At 32.2% G+C, this 22,406-nt stretch overlaps 1 protein-coding gene across 1 annotated transcript; it reads right to left on the reverse strand.

The window, feature by feature from the left end:
* Nucleotides 1–20,501: 20,501 nt before the first annotated feature.
* On the reverse strand, nucleotides 20,502–21,392 carry LOC143584953 (uncharacterized). Its single transcript, XM_077066864.1, has 2 exons — nucleotides 21,285–21,392; nucleotides 20,502–21,203 (listed from the first exon to the last, which is right to left on the reverse strand). The coding sequence occupies exons 1-2, from the start codon at nucleotides 21,390–21,392 to the stop codon at nucleotides 20,502–20,504; spliced, it is 810 nt and encodes a 269-aa protein (XP_076922979.1).
* Between the last annotated feature and the right edge of the window lie 1,014 nt (nucleotides 21,393–22,406).

The following is a 22,406-nucleotide window of genomic DNA, read 5'->3' on the forward strand; positions in this document are numbered from 1 at the left end:
ATAGGGTAATATTGCCCATGTGCAGGGTTATAACGACCTTGCCAGGTGTCATTAGTTGATTAGCCAAGGGATCACGTACTGCTCTCTTGATAAATCTTCTAGAAGGTAATTAGTTGTTGACAGCTGTCCCGAAGAATTACCTCGTGGTCATTTATGCGGAAGAGTATTCCTTCTTACGGATGACTTTTGAGGGTGCTAGGATGCTTCCGCATGTGCCATGAGGGTGTTTCTTCCTCAGATGATTTATGCGGATGGTTCATATGTCCCGTGGGTGACTTGTGACGTGCTCTTGGTTGACCCACGGGTGTTACTTAAGGGTATTTGGGTCTTTTTATTACCCTACCTCTATATTGGCTTAGTGGTTTTTTTAAAAAGTTATTTTGAAAAGACAGGATTTGAGATTTTAGAGAAACTGTGTTTTAACTTTTTCAAAAAATTATAATAAAAATGATTTTCATAATTGTTAAACACATTTTAATTTATTAGTTTTTTAAAAACATCAAAAAGCCAATAAAGTATTTTCAAACTTTATCCCAAACATGCTCAAAATACAACAACTTTTTTAATAGTCTCATCTAATATCAATCTTTTCTCTTTTATTTTCAATGTTTCGACCTACCAACTGTTGTTTTAACAAAATATTATGTAGAATCTCAACCTTTTAAAGACATAAAACACCAGAATTAAACTAAATATTATAATAATAAAAAGAATAGACAGTGGACCAAAACAAATAGTAGAATATACAAAATATAAGAATCAAACCCTTATGATAATTTTTTAATAGGTACAATCAATTATGCAACATTGCAACATTGATAATTGTAAATGCTTATATTTTTAAAATTTGAGGGTATTTATGTCTTTACACAACACTCACTAACAGTGGTTTTTCATTTTAATTAAATAGTTACAATAATTACCCTTATGTAGTTACACCCTTGAACTTTAGATAACATTTGTAATATCTAAAAATAGTTACACATCTAACCTTCATCTTTATCCAAAAACTTGACAAATTTATTTATGTTTTTGTTTCCGTCTATATCTTTAAATATATTATGTTTTAAAAAGAAACTGACAATCCATTACGGCGTGCTAATTTTTGTCGACGTATAGATATAAAAAATCTTCCAAACCAATATGTAGATTATAATGTACAAGTTAATGAAGCATTAATGTACAAGTTAGATATGCAACTATAAACCTATAAATAAATTTACAATTTTTAACTATAGTTACAATAACTACCCTTAAACTTTATATGACTTTTGTGATATTTAGGAATTGTTGCATATTTTACCCATCATCTTTAGCCAATAATTTGACAAATTTATATATTTATTTTTTCCCTTAATATCTTTAAATATATTATGTTTATAAAAGAACCAAAACCTATAATAAGGTGTGCATGTTTTTGTCGACGTTTAGATATAAAAAAATTTCAACACCAGTGTGTAGATTATAATTTACAAGTCAATGAAGCATTAAAGTACAACTTAGATATGCATTATGAACCTATAAAATGTTTAAACGCGTAAAGATGCCCTATGTTTGAATTTATCAAATTAGAATTTACAAAACCAGTCTTCCCATTTATATAATTCAAATTACAAAATAAAAAGAAATAAATCAACTCCAATTAATATTATTTAGGATATGAGTTGTAATTCTTTTGGTGACATATACATTTATGGGTATCCAAAAACCCCGCGGCTCGCCCAACGCTTGAAAAAAAAATCGCTCGAAAAAGGTTAATTAGAAATCGAGCCGACCAGCTCATTTTGTAATCGAGTCCAGGTGGCTCGGCTCGATCGATCGATTAATATGCATATATAAAGTATTTAGTTTATATATTCAACCTTTTAATATCAAAAGTGTTCCAGCTAATTTAGCTTGCTACTTCTCACACTGGTACACGCAATGTCGCTTCCCTCCCGAGTTCAAAACATGTTTCTCCCAAATTATTTTTCACATTTTCTTTGCATGATTGCATCCCACGTCAGCTGGCTCTCAGATATACTCCAAAACTTTGCATTCTTGAATGATGTCTATAAATAATCGCCATAACAATTAATTCAATGTAAGATCTTATGGCTAGGTTCAAACTAATGAAAAACCAAAAATAGCTCAATAGAAAAAGGGTTTCAGCCATTTCGAGTTGACCCAAGCTGGCTTGATTTATGAATGAGCCAAGCTTAAGCTTCCATGTTCAGTTCGTTAAAGTTTTGAGCTCGAGCCGAGCTAGCTCGACATGTATTCGAGTCGAGCTTGGCTCAGCTCGGCTCATTGACAACCCAACATACATGTATCAACCGAACCAATTCAACAATTAATGTAATAAACTTTTGTAAAACATTAAACAATTAAAAAAACTATCATAAGTAGAGGAAAATTGTTAATCTATAAAGGGAGACAAAAACGAATAGTATGAGAAGTATTTGTGATCTCGAAAGAAACCCCTAAAAATTTCAAGAAAATATTAAAAAAATAATAACTCAAAATATAAATAAAAAACAATAAAAATACCTAATATAACATAATGCTAAGAAAAATATAACACAATATTAAGATAAAAAGGCACTATCAATAAAAAAGACAATTAATGACGAAAATAAACAAAAATCACAATGATAATTTTTTCAACATTTTTTTTGAGAATGAGGAAGACGGGAGGAATATTTTTGGTTTTTTTTGTTTACTTTTTTCGTTTTTTTATAAATTTTGAGTGATGACTTTTTTTATATTCTTTTTCTTTCTTTCTCTAATTTTTATTTTATTTTTTGAGGGTCTTTTGTGAGCACAAATCATTTGCATCTTTTTCAATGTTATCTCCTTTTTGTAGAGTAACTTGAACATGTATGGATAAATACTATATACTATATCATGAGATGATTGATAAACTAATATAAATAAAATTGAAAATTGTTGCCGCCGCAGCGTCACGCGAGTCTCATACTAGTCAGAGCATTCACAGCCCGTCTACCATCTCCATCTCTATAATTACACTACAAAACACTACAATTCTCTTTATTGTTTAATTAAATAATATCTTTATACTTTTATCATTACAGTTTTCTCTCTCCTCTACTCACAACCAATTCAACAAATATTAAAAAATAAATAGGGGCAAATTTTGTTTCCCCAAAGTTACAAAAAATCGCTGCATTTCTCTTTTCACCCTATAATTTACACGCATAACCATTCAAAACTCCACCATTTAATTTACCAATTATTCTCACATAATTATGAGGGATGGGTTGAGAATGCTTTTATATATTATTATATATATTAAAAAGTAGATCTTCTAATGTGAGTATAAAATACTATTTAATTTTGAGGACTCCTATTGGTTGATGGTGTCACATGTTGATGTATAATTTGATATGTGCTATAATAATAGGCCCATCATTATAGAACCCTCCTTTTGTTACTACTATCATAACTCACTAAAACATATCAATCTATCTAATAAAATAATACTGTTTATTAATTATTTGATAAGTTCTAAGTTAATATTTCTGAATTACTATAATATTATATTATTCTTAATCGTTAACTTTTTCATAAATATATTTATTTAATTTTACTTTTTTTCATTTGTGTTTTAATCTAAATCGAAATACTTTTTATTCATACCTTTTCCATTTTAACGAAGTTTAATCTTTTAAGTGGTTTGACTTTTCTGCGTAAGATTTCGAACATTATCAACATTCACATGTGAGGTCGCATAATTTTTTGGTTGTGGTTGTGGTTGTGGTTGTGGTTGTGGTTGTGTCTGTGTACGTGCTATTGTAGTATGTTTTGTTTCGGCTCAACTTTGATTTAGTTCAACCAATGTAATTAGTTGCAAACTTAGATGGTCGGCTTCATACTGATATGAAAAGCCAAAGTAACAGTATTATTTATATCACTCTGGGTGTGGCTAACCCCCCATGAGGTAATTATATGAGTTTCCAATAACTTATTTACCAGTAAAATTTTAATATTAAAAGAACTTATATGGCGATTTCATATAACTTATTTACCAGTCAAATAATTATCTTAAAATAATGTCTTAGTCACTTTAGTACCTCCTATATCAAAGCGCGTTTATAACATATCATAGCCCGCCGCATCGCGCAGGCTGTTATTACTAGTATATATATTAAAGAAATTTTTACACATTTCCCCATATTAAAACCATTAATTACATATATCCCCAACACTAAAAAATTAATTACATATTTCCCCTTTACCTATCAAATTACTCATTTACCCTTATTCAATACCATATAATAAATTAAATAATTAAAAACCATCTTTCATGATAAACAATTTTTACTATTCATCAACTCTCGATACAGAGCACACGTTATTAATCAAACATCCCGTATAAGCCACACACGTGGTCCTTGGCTTTGCCGTTTCCCAAGAACTATTATCTCCTTACTTCATCATTTCATTTCAATTATTAGCGGACTCACCGGCGAGTACAACAAAAACCAAAGTGAAATTGGTTGCCGGAATACAAGACATGGTGCTTAACATTGGAGGCTAAGAAAATTTGACATAGTATGGTCCTCATTGATTAATCAAATTCTAGGTTTGATTATGTCGATTTACATGACTACAGGTGAAAGATGATGAATCGGATGATTTAAGGCTCTAACGTTGTTCGGAGGTTTCATCACCACCATTGTCACATCCCAACCTACGGCGGAAATGCCGGGGCGCGAACTGATTGTCACAGCTTTCAAGGTTATCATCATGCACAATATAAGTTTCAATATCTATTTAATAATCTCAAATAATTCAAGTACACAATACAACTTATTAAACAAACAACAATTACAAATTAAATTCTTGATCGTACTATTTCTAACTTAAATTCTTCACTAAGTCTTCACCAACCTGCATTAAATTTCTACGATAACCTGCATATGCGTTTAAAATAGAATTTTTGTCAACAACACATGTTGAGTGAGCAACACACCAGTTTAGTTGTACATACAGTATATATAAGAAAATATGTAGCTGCAACAAGTCATATGAGAATAACAAATTAACCAAATGAGCAAGTATAACTGAGATGTCGAGAAGCACAAAGGCTATAACGACTGGCGTATGATCATACTATTATGAGATTATGTTGGACCTCTCCGAATGCAGTTCACGTAAAGCATGTAAGCACATAAACAAGTAAGGTATAAGTTGTTAACACATAAGACAATAGTTGCAGTTTTGAGTATAAGTATAAATGAGAAATATATTTACGCATATGTCCCCAAAACGTGAGAAAACAAATAAAAACAGGGGAATGTGGTACTCACCTCAAAGACGAACAAAGAGAGATAATAATCTAATAAGAATGATGACGACGATTCAAGCGTTGACGATATCCTAACAAAAGATTAAGTGCGGAAATAAACATAATGATTTCTACGGGTAATAGAGTTTGAGAGTTGGCGGATTGATTATAATTTTTATGAATACACATTTATTCTTATTGTTTTATAGATCTTTTAATAAATCTTTAAATATATTTTTAACATACTTAATATTATAAATTATTATGTAAAAATACGTATTTATAATATATATGTATAAAAGTTAAATTAATCATTTAAATATACAAAATAATTTAGTTAGTTAATTAAAACATACCTTTACTATTAAATAAGATTTCTTATTAAGTTACTATTGTAAATAATAAATGATAATAATATTATATAAAATATAAATCCTTTTATAAAACATTATATACTAACTAGCATGATATATATATATATATATATACATATAGAACTTTTTTAAAATTGATAACTATGAGAACCATTTTGGATCACAAAAAACTCAAAAATAAAAAAAAAAATCATAAAATAAAAAAAAACACAAAAATGAAAAAAAGTAAAAAAACCAAAATTTTATTTTAACATCCCGGTTTCACTAAAAAAACTCGGTTTAGCAAATTATGTACACATATGTATAATATATACATATATGTACATTTACATGATTTTTTTATACACATGTGTATAATTTAAGATAAATGATACTGTACATATGTGTATATTACGTAACTAAAGATTAAATAAAATTATACATATGTGTATAATACGATGTTTTTTTTATTTATTTTTATTTTTTTTTTTTACTTTTTTAAAATTTTTGTTATTTTTTGTTTTATGATTTTTTAAGTATTTTTTTAAAGGTGTTTTTAGTGGTCCAAAATGGTTCTCAAAGTTCTCAATTTGCAAAGGGTTCTCTTAGGATCCTTGCGCTATATATATATATATATATATATATATATATATATATATATATATACATGCATATGATTTTATCCAAGATTCGGAAAAGGATCGGTTACATGTCGTTTTCAAAATAAAATACTGATAATTATTGTACTTATAGTATTAATAATATAATTTAGATTATTAGATATATTAATATACAAGTTAAAAAATGAATTATATACAAAAAAAAAAGAACCAAAAACGGGTCTGGAGGGACTCGAACCCGTGCCCTCCAGCCAAGGAATCCAATAACACGCACACCAGCCAAGCGATCTGGTGTGCTAGATGGTTAGGAGATGAAACATAAACGTAATAACCAGCATATCCGACAACCCATGAACCCTAGATTAATCCATTGATCAATTTGCTTATCCGCTAGATGTTGATCGAATTAATGTTAGGGTTAAGACAATACGGAGAAAGGCGAACATGTTCATGTATTTAATTACCTTTTTGATGCTTCGCCGCTGATCTTTTCCTCGACGAACAGCCGGCCTAAGAACGATGATGAACATAAGGTTACGAGGTGTTATGATCAAATTAAGTATATGGGTTTGGCTCGCGATGGTATATAGATGCTGTCATGGTGTTTAATTTGATTATTAACACCGTTTCTTGTCCAACAAGATTAAATGAGTGTCGGCTTGATAAAAAGGAAAGACGGATCAAGTTTGATTGACTTAACATAATTGTGTCGTTGATTAGGCCGATAATATGACAAACAATATATTCACACGATCAATTATCAACAATAACGCGAATCTTATGGTCCAAGATAATCAATCTAACATTTGTGTATAAGAAACTGAATACGGGTCGGGTTAAGGAAATTGATTATCCATATTTAAAAATGGGTTAAAATAAAGTTACAAAATGGACCCTAGAGATTGAAGGTTGAAACATAAATATGTTAAAGTTTAGTTAAGGGTTCAAAGTGCATATCTTTAAAAGTTATTTATATAAATATTTTTAATATTAAATAAGTATGATAAGAAATTAATAATTAAAATAATAATTATTCGGTAAACGCGATATTTATCGTTTAAATTCCCAGAAGATAGAATCGGGTCGGGTTACGGTTATTAAAATAATAAATTAAAGACCGAGTTGTTACAGTCTCCCCTACTTTAATTTCGTCCTGAGATTAAAGAATACTATAACAACACAATTTAATTTTTGAAGAAAGGAAAATTTAAAATAAAATTTTAAAAAAGATCTATCATGACACAGAACTTTAAATAGTTAAAACAACGCTCCAAATAAAAATCCGATAAGGGCACTTATATATAGGATGTACCAGCGGCGTATCCACCATGTCCTTATCATCTTTAAATTTGTACTGTCATCTCAACTGCTTTCGGTTCTTTATTATGACACACAACTATTCAGATCATGATTTCCATGCGAGGACTTCGATAATTATGTTCCGGATCATAATCATTTTCATCATCGGATGGTCCACACATTCGTCCAATCATGTGGATTTTCAAAACGTTTGATTAAAACATGACCTCGATGAAACAAAAGTTTTAAGGAGTTTTAATTTATAACACTAGAGAATCAATAATGCATAAAACAATTTCAAAAGTTGTAGTGGATTTTAATGAAGCAAATAATTTCTAAAACATCTTTTAAACGTATAAGTATGAGTATTTAAAGTTGGAAAAAGAGGTAATTTATTAATAGTTAAGATTAATGAGGTTAAAGAAATAAGATATAAATAGGCTTTAATAAACAATCATTTTAAACAAAAGAGACTTTATTCAAGAGATAGAAGATAAACAGTTCAAATGGGGGCACAATTCAAAGCCATAAAGAGGCGTTACAATACGTCTTTAAGAAAAGACAGGATATATTAAGATAGATTAAGGGAGCGGAAAAGGTCTTCATGATCGTCGAGTAGCTTAATTGGCGTGACTTGAGGCACCATGAGGAGTTGCAGGAGTAGGAGCAGTTGAGGTAGGTTGATTCGGCAATGCATGGAAAACTGGAGCTTGAACGGTTTGCCAGAAAGTTGTTTGGTGGTAATATGTTTGGTAAACTTAAGCCTGTGGTTACGAGGTTTGGTAGTGTTGGGTTAAGTAAGGTTGACCTTGATTGCTGGAAGGAGCTTGAGGGACATGAGGTTGATGGGTTTGAGCCTGGTAAGCACGGGTCAAGTAGTATGGTGTAGTCGTGGATTGGACTTTATGAGCTTGGGTAAGTTGAGGGCACACATTACGCAGATAATTTGTGTCCTTACAATGGTAGCAAACACGGGTATTAGGAACATCAGGTTGAGCATGAGGGGTTGGTTGTTGCGGAACAACTTGTGCAATAGGCGGGACACAGCATGTGTTAGCAAAATGGCCATAACGGTTACATTGGATGCAGCGACAACATAGGGATTTAACCGAGTGATGATGATGAAGCATGACGGAAAAAGGACCGAGGTAAGGTTTCTTGTTTGAGGAGACTTGCGAGTGGGTAGGGTTTGTTGCAGCAAGGTTCTTACGTTTCTTGTTGTGAGGATGAGTGGAGGTAAATGGTTTGTAGTCAACAGTGGAGGAATTTGTGGGAAAAGTTAAATCGGATGCATTGATGTCCTGAATTCGGGTCACTATCCGGAGGGATCGTAGCAGCTATCTCTTTGGCGATACAGGTAACATACAGTGTTGTGAGAATCAAACGATTGACGTCGAGGATGATGGTGGTTTCTTGAATGAGACTTTTTATGAGGACCAAAAATAAGGGTTTATAAGATGAGGAATAAACTGGGGAATCATAAGAATAGTAAAATGTTTAATTATGTGAAAATAATATTGTTTTCTTAATAAGTGAGGAATTGCGTCATGAGGATTAAAAGTAAAAGCTTATAAGATGAGGGGGGTACATTGCGTAAAATATTGCTAAAAACAAATTGATTTTATTATTTTAATATTATTTTTTAGTTGTTTTAAATAAAATATTATAATTTTCAAACATCATTTGAAAGTATAGTGCTGCAACCAGTTGTCTTTGAAAAGATAAATTGTGTTGGGTGGACATATTTATAAATTATTAGAATTGAAATTGTGTAAATCCATAAATCGAGTAAAGATTTATTATAATGTAAGATTGAGAAATGTAAAGTATGTTTAGATAAAAGTGACAAAAACATCTTCTTTAATAAACTTATTTAAGAATAACTTAATTAATTAAATCTGTAAAAATTTGACTAATTGAAGTTGATTGAACTGAAATATTCTGATTACGTCGCAAAGTAGGGTTTAATAGAGTATGTTTGGAAATTTTGAGCTTGATGAATATGATTGAGTCGGGAACACACATGGCATAGGTGATTAGGATTTTCATAGTCGTGGCAAGTATTAACAAGATAATCAAATGATTACTTTAGGTACAAAACGATATGATGATTGAATTGAACAGTGATAGTAAGTGAAGTATACCGAGTGAATTTTGACGTAAGGTTTCTGGTTTGAGACGTTAAGATTTTGTCGAGATTGACTGTTAACTTGATTGACAACATATAGTTGATGTTTAGACTTGCGGTTGTTGTTATGAGATTGAGTAGGGGTAAATGAATTGAATTTATTGGTGAAGAAGTTAATGAACAATATTAAATTGATTGTATTTATGTTTTAGAAATTGAGTTTATATTTTAGAGATTGCAGGAGTTATCTCCTTGACTAAACATGTAACCATAAGGCGGTTATAGAAAATAAATGATTGGTGTTGTTTCATGTTAAGAAAACATTCTATGATTAATAAAGATGTGATTTGATGAGAAAATTGGATAGTTGTGTAGATTTCATATGAGTTATTGTGTAAAATGAAACTTAAATATGTTACGCTGATGTTTATTCATAACTTAAGGATAAGTTAGAATCCAAATTGAAAATCAATGGGTTAATTTGATGAGTTAATGAGTTTCATCAAAGTTTGACATGTTTTAACAAACTAACATTTTGAGGTTGAATAATGGAAATATGTTTGATTTATATATATGATGTCATGAGTATTAAATTGTATTATTTAAATTAATTAAGTTATTGACATTATAATAATGTGATAAGATGAATAGGTGAAAACCGATTTTAATGAGTGTAAATTGTTTGGTTAGCTCGTGATAACCGAGTCTTGATGAATGAAGTGTCTGTATCCGATCAGGAGAATAAAAATGTTTTGAGTGTATGAGTATATCGAATCAATAGATCTTGATTCAAAAAAATGATTTAATAAATAAGGAATTGAATAGTTTAATAATATAATAATAGAATAATTGAATAGTTAAGTCAAATCATAAATTGGTTCGTATAAATTCAAACAAATAAAACAATTAACGAATGTTCTTCGAGGTGTTGGGTTTCCCATGAGCTTTCCATGACATTTTGTTTCCCCAACTTATTAGCATACCAAAACCAAAACAAATGTGTTAGTCGGCCTCCCATGAGCATTACATGGCAATTTGAATGACCCAACTTAATTAACGAATCAACGAATCAATTGAGTTTGTCGGCCCATGAGCGTTACTTGGCGATTTGACCGACCAAACTAAATAACGAATAAACGATCTCAAGCACAGGTAGTTGAAACATCTTGTGTATCACCACGGATGATGATGTTCCAACAAAATATCGCAAATACAACAAATTGTGCAAATGTACAGTTGGCGTGTCCATGACGTCCCATGGGTTTTACACCCGACTAGACATTTTAAAACAATAAAACACAATAAAGGGTGTAACCGTTTACTCGGTTACATTAAACGCTTAAAGTGTCGGTCGCATGAAAATTTCCACTATGGCGGGAAATTTTGTCACACTCCCTAGTTTTAAGTAAAAACGAGCAAAAACAAAGCTAGGAAATTCATAAGGAAATTTCCGACAATAAAAGACAATCCAATAACATTTAATATAAATATTATAAAATTGAGGCATAGCCTCGAAGTTATAAAAATATTTTGAGAAAGAGACATAGTCTCGGAGTAATAAAACATTTTGAGAGTGAAGCATAGCTTCGGAATTGTGTGTGTGTGCATGACAAATAAAATAAACAATTAATTAAACAGTGAAATAAGTACTATCTAGCAAGGCAAATACGTAAGCTATAAACAATCAAATACAACACATCAGGTAAACAAATAAGCACGTATGGGGCTCCTAATCATGTTACTAAGGCACCACTAACGACTTATCTTAAACCTTCGGCTCTGATACCAATCTGTCACACCCCAACCTACGGCGGAAATGCCGGGGCACGAACTGATTGTCACAGCTCTCAAGGTTATCATCATGCACAATATAAGTTTCAATATCTATTTAATAATCTCAAATAATTCAAGTACACAATACAACTTATTAAACAAACAACAATTACAAATTAAATTCTTGATCGTATCATTTCTAACTTAAATTCTTCACTAAGTCTTCACCAACCTTCATTAAATTTCTACGATAACCTGCATATGCGTTTAAAATAGAATTTTTGTCAACAACACATGTTGAGTGAGAAACACACCAATTTAGTTGTACATATAGTATATATAACAAAATATGTAGCTGCAACAAGTCATATGAGAACAACAAATTAACCAAATGAGCAAGTATAACTGAGATGTCGAGAAGACAAAGGCTATAACGATTGGCGTATGATCATACTATTATGAGATTATGTTGGACCTCTCCGAATGCGGTTCACGTAAAGCATGTAAGCACATAAACAAGTAAGGTATAAGTTGTTAACACATAAGACAATAGTTGCAGTTTTGAGTATAAGTATAAATGAGAAATATATTTACGCATAGGTCCCCAAAACGTGAGAAAACAAGTAAAAACATGGGAATGTGATACTCACCTCAAAGACGAACAAAGAGAGATAATAGTCTAATAAGAATGATGACGACGATTCAAGCGTTGACGATATCCTAACAAAAGATTAAGTGCGAAAATAAACATAAGGATTTCGACGAGTAATAGAGTTTGAGAGTTTGCGGATTGATTATAATTTTTATGAATACACATTTAGACTTATTGTTTTATAGATCTATTAATAAATCTTTAAATATATTTTTAACATACTTAATATTATAAATTATTGTGTAAAAATACGTATTTATAATATATATGCATAAAAGATAAATTAATCATTTAAATATACAAAATAACTTAGTTAGTTAATTAAAATATACCTTTATTATTAAATAAGATTTCTTATTAAGTTACTATTGTAGATAATAAATGATAATAATATTATATAAAATATAAATCCTTTTATAAAACATTATATGCTAACTAGCGTGATATATATATATATATATATATATATATACATACATGCATATGATTTTATCCAAGATTCGGAAAAGGATCGGTTACATGTCGGTTTCAAAATAAAATACTGATAAATTATTGTACTTATATTATTAATAATATAATTCAGATTATTAGATATATTAATATACAAGTTAAAAAAATGAATTATATACAAAAAAAAAGAACCAAAAACGGGTCTGGAGGGTGCCCTCCAGCCAAGGAATCCAATAACACGCACACCAGCCAAGCGAGCTGGTGTGCTAGATGGTCAGGAGATGAAACAGAAACGTAATAACCAGTAGATCAGACAACCCATGAACCCTATATTAATCCATTGATCAATTCGCGTATCCGCTAGATGTTGATCGAATTAATGTTAGGGTTAAGACAATACGAAGAAAGGCGAACATGTTCATGTATTTAATTACCTTTTTTTGATGCTTCGCCGTTGATCTTTTCCTCGACGAACAGCCGGCCTAAGAACGATGATGAACAGAAGGTTACGAGGTGTTATGACCAAATTAAGTATAGGGGTTTGGCTTGCGATGGTATATAGATGCTGTCAGGGTGTTTAATTGAATTATTAACAACGTTTTCGTGTCCAACAAGATTAAACGAGTGTCGGCTTGATAAAAAGGAAAGACGGATCAAGTGTGATTGACTTAACATAATTGTGTCGTTGATTAGGCCGATAATATTACAAACGATATATTCACACGATCAATTATCAACAATAACGCGAATCTTATGGTCCAAGATAATCAATCTAACATTTGGGTATAAGAAACTGAATACGGGTCGGGTCAAGGAAATTGATTATCCATATTTAAAAATGGGTTAAAATAAAGTAACAAAATGGACCCTAGAGATTGAAGGTAGAAACATAAATATGTTAAAGTTTAGTTAAGGGTTCAAAGTGCATATCTTTAAAAGTTATTTATATAAATATTTTTAATATTAAATAAGTATGATAAGAAATTAATAATTAAAATAATAATTATTCAGTATACGCGATAAATATCGTTTAAATTCCCCGAATATAGAATCGGGTCGGGTTACGGTTATTAAAAAATTAAAGACCCAGTTGTTACACTCATGTTAAAAAATTATTAAACGTTTCATTGTTCTAAAATGTTGCATATAGGTCTAATTGTTGTTATAATTGTGTTTGCTGTTGATGTTAAGGCTACTATTGCAGCTGCAGCCTTTGATGCACAAGTATGTTGGATGCGACCTCGATGGTATTTCGTGATGAGAGAACATATCGTAAATGATGTGAGTATTGATTTTTAATGTTGCATGCAAACCGGTATATTTAAAGTTAATTATAAATGTCTATATTGATGGTTTAATTAGTTTTAAAGACAAGATTTTGTTTGCTTAATATAGGCTTAAAATTTTTTTAATTTTTTCAAGGGCCTATCATGTCGTAGGATTCGAGGTGTTTGACAACCATGTAAAGAAGCCGAGACTTTCTCAATAATGGATTGTGTTATTTCTGTATTTTATTAAAAGTGAGTTTATTACTTCGGTTATTTGTCTTATTTTATTCAATGTCTAATGCATATAACTAAAAATGGAACTTGAGTTTTGTTTGAATAAAATATATTAAAGTTAACTCTATCTGAAAGTTAATCTATCGTTGCAGCAAAGATGTGCATTTCCCATCCGATTTCAGAAGACTTGAAACTTAAAGGTAACTAGCTCACCTTTTATCATTTGTGTTCGGTTTTTGATTGTGTTAACCACAATGTTAAAGCCACTAACTGAATGGCTTCAATATGCTTATGTTATAGGTTCAAAATGGGTTTAGATGGTCATGGTTTACCTTCGTCTGCGTATTTTTCGGTTGTTAGTAGCTTACTACATTTAACGTTGTCATGAAATATTAATCATGGTTCGTAGTTTGACTGCTTTTGGTTGTACACACAGTTAACATTGTCATGGAATGCTAATCACGATTTGTAGTTTGACTGCTTTTAGTTATACACACAAATAAACGCCCGCGCGCCGCACCACGCGGGTATAAAATGTTGTTTGTCTTATTAAGCAAAATAGGACAAGTGCTTAAGAATATGAGAGAATATATGGGGAAAGTTGAATCAAATCATGTATGAAAAACGAACATGAAAATTGATTGAAAAAACTGAAGATATATGAATATCAAACCTGGGACATGTGATTGAAGAACCGAGATAGAGATTGAGAGCAACGGAAATCGATACAGATTAAAGAACTTGATATTCTGTTCGGTTTCTACATGCGTCTATGGAGGTTTTTTTTTTTTTTTTTTTCTAACACCAGAGTTAAAAAGAAGATAGAAAAGGAAAAAAAATTCTTATTTTAGTAAATACTTTCAAAATAACCTATTTTCACCATCACCCAATTTGATAATAAAAATATTAAATTGTTAACAAAATACTAATTAAAAAATGGGTTGAACCCAGATCCAAAATACACTAACAATCTGTAATTATTTAACCTTTAGACTTGTAGATTTATACTATTACATTATTACATCCTAAATAAATATACATCTCATAATCTTAGACTCTGAATACCATGCATCATCAACTTCTCATCCTAAATAAATATGCATCTCATTATTAAATCCTATTAAATTATTAAACGTGACTGTGAACTGAACTAGTCTATATCTATATTCCAGGGATAGGTTAAAATAAGAAGCTTAATGTTATTAGAAAGTAAGGAATTTTAGTCTACTACTTTAATATTGAAAACTCACTTCTTTTAAGATCAAAAACTCACATTAATTTCAAAAACTCACTTTCATCTTCACTTATCTCCTACAACCATCACCCACCGCCACCACCACCGTCACCCATCACCACCACCTCGCCGGAAAGTCTACGGAAATTTCGCCGATAAATTTTACTAAAAAAGTTGTCTGAAATTCACCGCTAAACAATCCCCGAAAAATTTCTTCGGGAAAATCGCCGAAAAAATCACCGAAAAACAATCACCGGGAAAGCTCACCGGAAAATGTCACACCCCAACCTACGGCGGAATGTCGGGGTGGGAACTGATTGTTCACAACTCGCAAGGTACTATCATGCGATATAATACGACAATATCTATTTAATTATTATTAAATAATCAAAACATCATCCAAGTACATCAAGTTTGAGCAAATTACCAAAACAATCCAAATTTAACCCAAACATTTCAAAACAAAATAAACTAACTAAAGTAGTCTTTTACTAATTTTATTATTAAAGTCGTGCTAGTTGTCTTTTCACCTAGCTTCACACCAACAAATAACCTGCATATGAGTAGAAAATAACATAGTTTTGTTAACACATGGTTGAGTGAGAAAATCACTAGATTTATACAATCTAACTATACTATTAAACTAATAAACTTTAACTCAACTTGGCCTTTTTTTATTGGTGGTTTCTTAAACTTTCCATATATATATCTAGCACTTCTTTAATTTTCATGTGAATAAAATAAATCTAAAATAAATTAAAACAGTATACAATTAATTCTCTTTAATGATTCTTAATTTAATGATTCTTAATTATTAATTTCTGTTATTTATATTATTTTTATTATTCTGTATTCATTATTCATTATAACGTAATTTAACCTAAAAACCCAAATCAATTATTTCATCTTTCACGCCTCCATCCTCTTCCATGGATCTCTACCTTCATTTCATTTATCCGACAAATTCACCATCCACCATCGATGAAGTTGTTCACGACGTTTAATCTACAGCATATCGGCCTACCCATGATTGTGTTCACAATCCATCAACGTTACTACCGGTCACTTAAATCATCCGGTTTTATTTTTGTATGTTGATTCAAATGAAACTATATTCTTTTTTTTTTATTTCATACACAAATTTAGGCTTCCCACCAGGTTTAATTTATTTTAGATAATTAATTGATATTTCATCCATCGGATTCAATATAAAAAACTCAATCAATGATTACAGATTTAAATTTACTATAATTGGTTTTAATTTTAGATTTATGAAATTTGACCGATTGACTAATTAAAAATATAACCATTGGAGTATAAACTGAGATCCGTAATCAATTTATGTATATTAGGAAAAAATCAACCATTTGATTAAGAATTACTTTAATTACGAAATTTCAAAATTATAATAAACTAGGGGTTGACTCGGCGCGTTTGCGCCGGGCTTGGTTTTGCAGCAATTGTAGATAATGACAAAAGTATTATTATTAGGATGACATTAAGTTGGTTTAAGAAACATTTAACTATTTTTGGAGCATACATATTAGTACAAACTTGCAGGCTGTGATGCAGTCAACTGTAGAGCTGCATTAGTTGTACTGCTGGATAATTTTTTATGAATCGGTTGCCAAAAGGTGATGATTTGTCAAAACAACAGCATTTCTTGGTCGAGTAGCCTTCAATTGTTGATTTTGCTCATGGAAACTGATGTTTATCTGATTTCACGGATTGTGTTAGTATAGTTATATTTTGTATTATGTAGAAAGTTTAAATTATTGTATATAATTTATGAAAACAGTGTATGTAACTTACTTGCAGTTTCCAAAAAAGGTAGGTTTATTGTATTCCTGTTAATTCTTGGCCTCCTTCATTGGAGGTGTGTCAGTACCTGTGTTTATTGGAATAGGTTATAAGTTAGTATAAGTTAACGATTGGGTTGGATACAATATATGCAATAGCTTAGTACGAGTAACTGATATAGCTGTGCCATCGGGGTATTGCCTTTTTTTTGACTGTTTGTCCGGTGTTTGAGGTAGGAGTTATGTGGCTGGGATTTCAATGGTTGTTGTGGCAGACGGGGGTCAGAAACACGGTTGATGACACATGTGTCTAGCTGTCTGTTTTCCTCATGGTGTTGTTGGATTCAGAACTTCTTTTGTACGCCTATCAGTTTTTGAAATGTTGTTGGACATTCTTTAGCCGTAGGATATCCTTCCTTCTTCATAATCTCTTCACAACTCTCGCCTAGCAAGGCGGCCATGGGTTCATCAAAGAAGGTGGCGGTAGTTTTGCCCTTTGCATCTTCGAGTACGACTGACGCACAGTACCTGTTTGACACCATTTGATGTTATCAGTGCATGTGTATGGAATTTTTAACATAAATAAGTGTTTGTTTTCGCATCATCACCTCAAAATGTATATGTTAACCACTTCGTGAGCTCCACATCTGTAAAAGTCTTTCGATTTTGCTATCTCCTTTTCCTTTGGCTGATGTTGTAGCTTCTATCTTGAAGGCTTTGTTTTTGCATAAGTTGCAGGATATGTAGTACCATGCCTTGTTTTCGCCTGAAATGATGTTTTTAATAGCGGCAACACATTCGACCTGTTGTCGCTGCACAAGAATACAAGTAGCTGTTAGTAGTGTTTTTTATTGTTTGTTATGGTGGCTGATTTTAGGAAAGACGGATTACTGTTGTTTGATTGTTGAAGAGGTCCATTGCTTCAGCAACAGTCATTGTGGGGTATGCAGTGGCTGATGTTATTGCTGGTATAGGGTAGTTTAGTTGTCTGTATCTGAAATTTATGTTTTTGTATAGTTGAGTTTTTTTAGTATGTGTAAGATACATTTATTTGTATTTTAGCAGTGGTCACTTACATGTTTCAAGTCTGGGAGGTCTGGAATTGGAGAATTCACAATTACTGCAGCGGCAGACGTTGAGCTGAGCTGTATGTCGCCATCTGCCGGTTAAGTGTCAGTTATTTATTTTAATCGTATAGAATTGAATGGAAACTGAGGCTTAATGTGGGTACACTTACAAATTAAATTTCCAACTTTTGTTGATGTTATAGCAACAACAACCGGGGCATCAGTGTTTTCGACTTCTGAGTGATCAAACGTGTTTCGTATTTCAGGCCAGAGTGTGACTCTTACTGATTGGTTGCTGTTTGAATATGACAATAAGATGTAGGTGAAGTTTTAAGTGATGGTAAGAACCCAAGTTATATATGGTGGGTATATTGTAGGTTGGTACCTGTCGTTTTTCAGAGTCAGAAAGTCTCCTTTTGTCTTCATCAGCATCGTCAGATGGCTTTATGGCCACAAGACATCCAATGTAATCTATAATAAGCCGTTGAAACAAGTTATTAGTTAGGTAGGATTATATCGGTTATTAAGCAATAATTACATATTAGAAAGTCTTAATTGTATATGAGTGGGTTATGGTTAATAGTTTTGGTCCTGCCATAATTCAAGTTATCATGAAAGCAATGGGTTAAGTTGTAATATTGTGATACGTGTGATCATAAAAAGGTGTACACGGGGGGTAGTATATGTGAGAATTTGACGGTACGGGTTTGTTTGAAAGTAAAGAGGAGAAGGACTATTTAGTGAAGTGCAAATTGAATTTAGTTTCACACGATGTTACAGACCCAAAATGTTAATCTTAAATTTTTATAAACATGAAAACTGATTATGCACTTATGCATTTGAATTTAGTTTTAAAGAAACATACAAAAACGAAATCTTAAAATTTTTTTAAATACCAAAATTGCCCCTATTAATTTTTGTTTTCTGCAACTTGCAGAATCACATATTGCCTTTAGATCAAAGGTAATTGTAGAAGCTGCAAGTACTATGGTCTATGTTTATTATATAATAATGTAAAAAGTAATTAATTTACAATTCAAAAAAGTGTATTGAAAGGTTATTTTTTGTGCATCAGATAGTAGGTAACCATGCTAGTCTGTTACGGTAAAAGATGCATAAAACCTGTTAAGAGATCTTTTGTGTCAGTGCGGGTATGCAACAGATTGTACAGAAGGAAATTGAAGTGATATGCAGGAATGATGACTTTGTCTATGGGTACCGCCTGGGTGTATTTTGCCAATATTATGGATGCCTCATGCTCTACTGTACGCATCATGTGTCGTTTCTTAGTGCATATGTACTTTCTGATTGAGTAGCACTGGTTATTCTTTAAAAAGTCGATCATGTGTTGTACGTTTCGCTCTGTAGCCACAGCCTCTATTGCATCTCCTTGCGTAAAGATTAGTTAACTGCGTAAAGGATATTATTGTATGTAAACCCGTTTAATAAAAAAATTTCTTGTTGTTAGGCGAATTTAAAATTTTCCCATGTTGAAGATGTTGTAAATGTATTATTTTGTAAGTCTATATTTTTATCGATCGTTTTAAGAGCCAAATCAGAATCGTCAGTATAAGTGGTTTAAACTTGGGTTTTTTATTTTATATTTTACTTTTTAATCAAATTATACCAAAACTTATTGAAACTTTTTTTAAACCAAATGAGACCAAAACTTGAACCCGAAGTTACCTTTTTTAAGTTTTTAACCAAAGTATATCAAAATATCAACTCGAAACTTATAATTTTTTTTTCTGAATTTTGAACCAAATGAGACTAAAACTTCAACCGGGAACTATTTTTTATTAGAAACTTTTTGCAGTCTCAAAATAGTCAACTATGTCCAAAAGAATTGGACTATTATACATATATAAAGCAAAAAATGATGCAAAGGTATTAGACACTTAATGTATTAGCTTATATTAGAGGGTGTTATGTGTATATAGTAATACATATATACACGTAACACCCTCTAATATAAGCTAATACATTAACTGTCTAATAAAAGGGGTTCAGATATTGAAAGTGTAATATGTTGGTTTATGATGTAGATATGTATACTTACATTGATGTCAACCAGCAGGTAGCATCTCTCAGCTCGTTTGAATGTCTGCCATTTCCTAACAATCCTAACCTCCAGCGGTTCGCGGTAAGTCTCATCTTTTATCGCCGCGATCTGTTGTGTGGTCATCCTTACCTGGTTTAACAATGTTATTTTGACTTAACTAAAATATTAATATTTTTCATACTGCTTAAAAAATAACTAATGACAGAAATTTATTTATTTACTGCCTAATGATTAATACGTATAAAAAATTATTTATACTTTGTAACAGTAAGCTAATTTCCGTCTATTTCGTGAAGGAAATCAGAGTACACGATATTTTTTGTTTGGTGGTGATCAATGTCGGTGTCAGTTTCAGATTCTATAAGTATTTTAAGAGATTCTGGCGATTTTGCTCTCGAGAACGCCACGTACAACTGACCATGACTAAACACAGGATGCGGTAGATAAACGCCTATTTTGTTAAGTGATTGGCCTTGACTCTTATTTATGGTCATCACATAACACACCTTTACTAGGAACTGTTTTCTTTTAAAGATGAATGGCTGTTCCTTATTGTTGTGACACAGACAAATTCGGGTTATAAGGACTTTGTTACCTACTGCTGTTCCTGTAATCACTCTAGCTACTATTACTCTTGGTAACAATTGCATTACTAAGAGTCTTGTTCCATTACATAACCATGCTGTTTGATTAATATTTCTTAACAGAATGATTGGCACATTAATTTTAAGCTGTGACTTATGTGCAGGGTAGCCAGGAATCTTAATGGTATTAAGATATTGAACCGGATAGAGTGTCTCAATATCCGAGTTGTCTTTTGCATGTGGTACTGCAACATCAGTGCTCACATGGGTGGTTGCCACACCTGGAATCATGTCGAGAATTATCTGATTAACGTGATCTGCAGTCTCATTTTTTGGACACACTATCACCTTCTGTGCAAGATCTGACGGTGTTGGATGGATTAAAGTATTCTAATCATATATGAAACATACAAGTTTATGAATAGACTCGCTATTGTTTGGGATGATGTACTTGATTGGAATTTCAATAACTCGGGAGCTGTCGTTTTCTTGGTCATCAGGGACTCCAGATAAGCCATTGCCTATGCATACAAGCCAATATGAGAAATTCTGAATTTCTAACGCATCTTCTGCCGTCATATTAGGCCGATGGACACGCATATTTTGAGTAAGCTTGAAAATTTTAAACTTTTACCACAGGTATGACCGAGGTAATGAGGATGAGATGATTTGTGATTTTGTAGCTTTTCGTTTAATGGGCAAAGTCTGTCTGAAATCGCCCCCCAACAAAACTGACTTCCCGCCAAATGACTTTTGACTGTTAAGAATATCTTTTAGCGTCCTGTCAAGAGCTTCAAAACATTTACGGTTACTCATCGGGGCCTCGTCCCATATAATCAACTCTGTTTCAACCAAAAGCTGAGATAAGTAAGAGCTTTTACTGATATTACAGTTTGATTGGTCAGTCAGGTCGATGGGGATTTTGAATCGTGAGTGCGCAGTCCTGCCACCAGGGAGAAGCAACGATGCGATGCCGGAGGCCGCTGCAGCCAAGACAATTTTTCCTTGAGACTGTAAATAACTGGTGATTGTGGTCCATAGGAATGTCTTACCCGTTGTGACACCCGGTAATTTCCCAGTCCTATAAACCAAGTAATCAACCTAATAATTAGGTGATTGTAAATATTATGCGCGCTATATTAGAATCAGCGCGGGCAATTGTTATGTTCGCCCTGCGCGAGCGCGCTATGTTAGAATCAGCGCGGGCATTTGTTATATGCGCCGTGCGCGAGCGCGCCATGTTAGTCAGCGCGGGCATATTATGTGCGCCCTGCGCGAGCGCACCGTGTTAAGAACCAGCGTGGGCATATGTTATATGCGCCATGCGCGAATGTTTTGGCTTTATGTTTTCATGTAACTTAACTTTATGTTGTCTAATGGGTTGACCGTCACGCATGATGCTAAGGCGGGTGCACCCTAAATCGTTTATGCGCGTGCGGAAGGGAACTAACCTCCCCGCATGGCGGGAACATTGAGAGCTAGTTTGTCTGAAGCTCCAAGATGGAATTGACTTCAACATGACTGATCACTATGTTGAAATACCAAGACCACCTGGAGAATCTACAAATGAAACTCAATGTCCCTAACTGCGAG

Source organism: Bidens hawaiensis, unplaced genomic scaffold (genome assembly GCF_021521415.1).
Source record: "Bidens hawaiensis isolate Kalapana, Puna unplaced genomic scaffold, B.hawaiensis_p1.1 tig00033510_1, whole genome shotgun sequence".
NCBI lineage: Eukaryota > Viridiplantae > Streptophyta > Magnoliopsida > Asterales > Asteraceae > Bidens > Bidens hawaiensis.

Coding starts and splice junctions, on each gene's coding strand:
- LOC143584953 (XM_077066864.1), bottom strand. CDS start 21,392: ATGACGGCAGAAGATGCGTTAGAAATTCAGAATTTCTCATATTGGCTT. Junction 21,204..21,284: donor AAGAAAACGACAGCTCCCGA/GTTATTGAAATT, acceptor ATATATGATTAG/AATACTTTAATCCATCCAAC.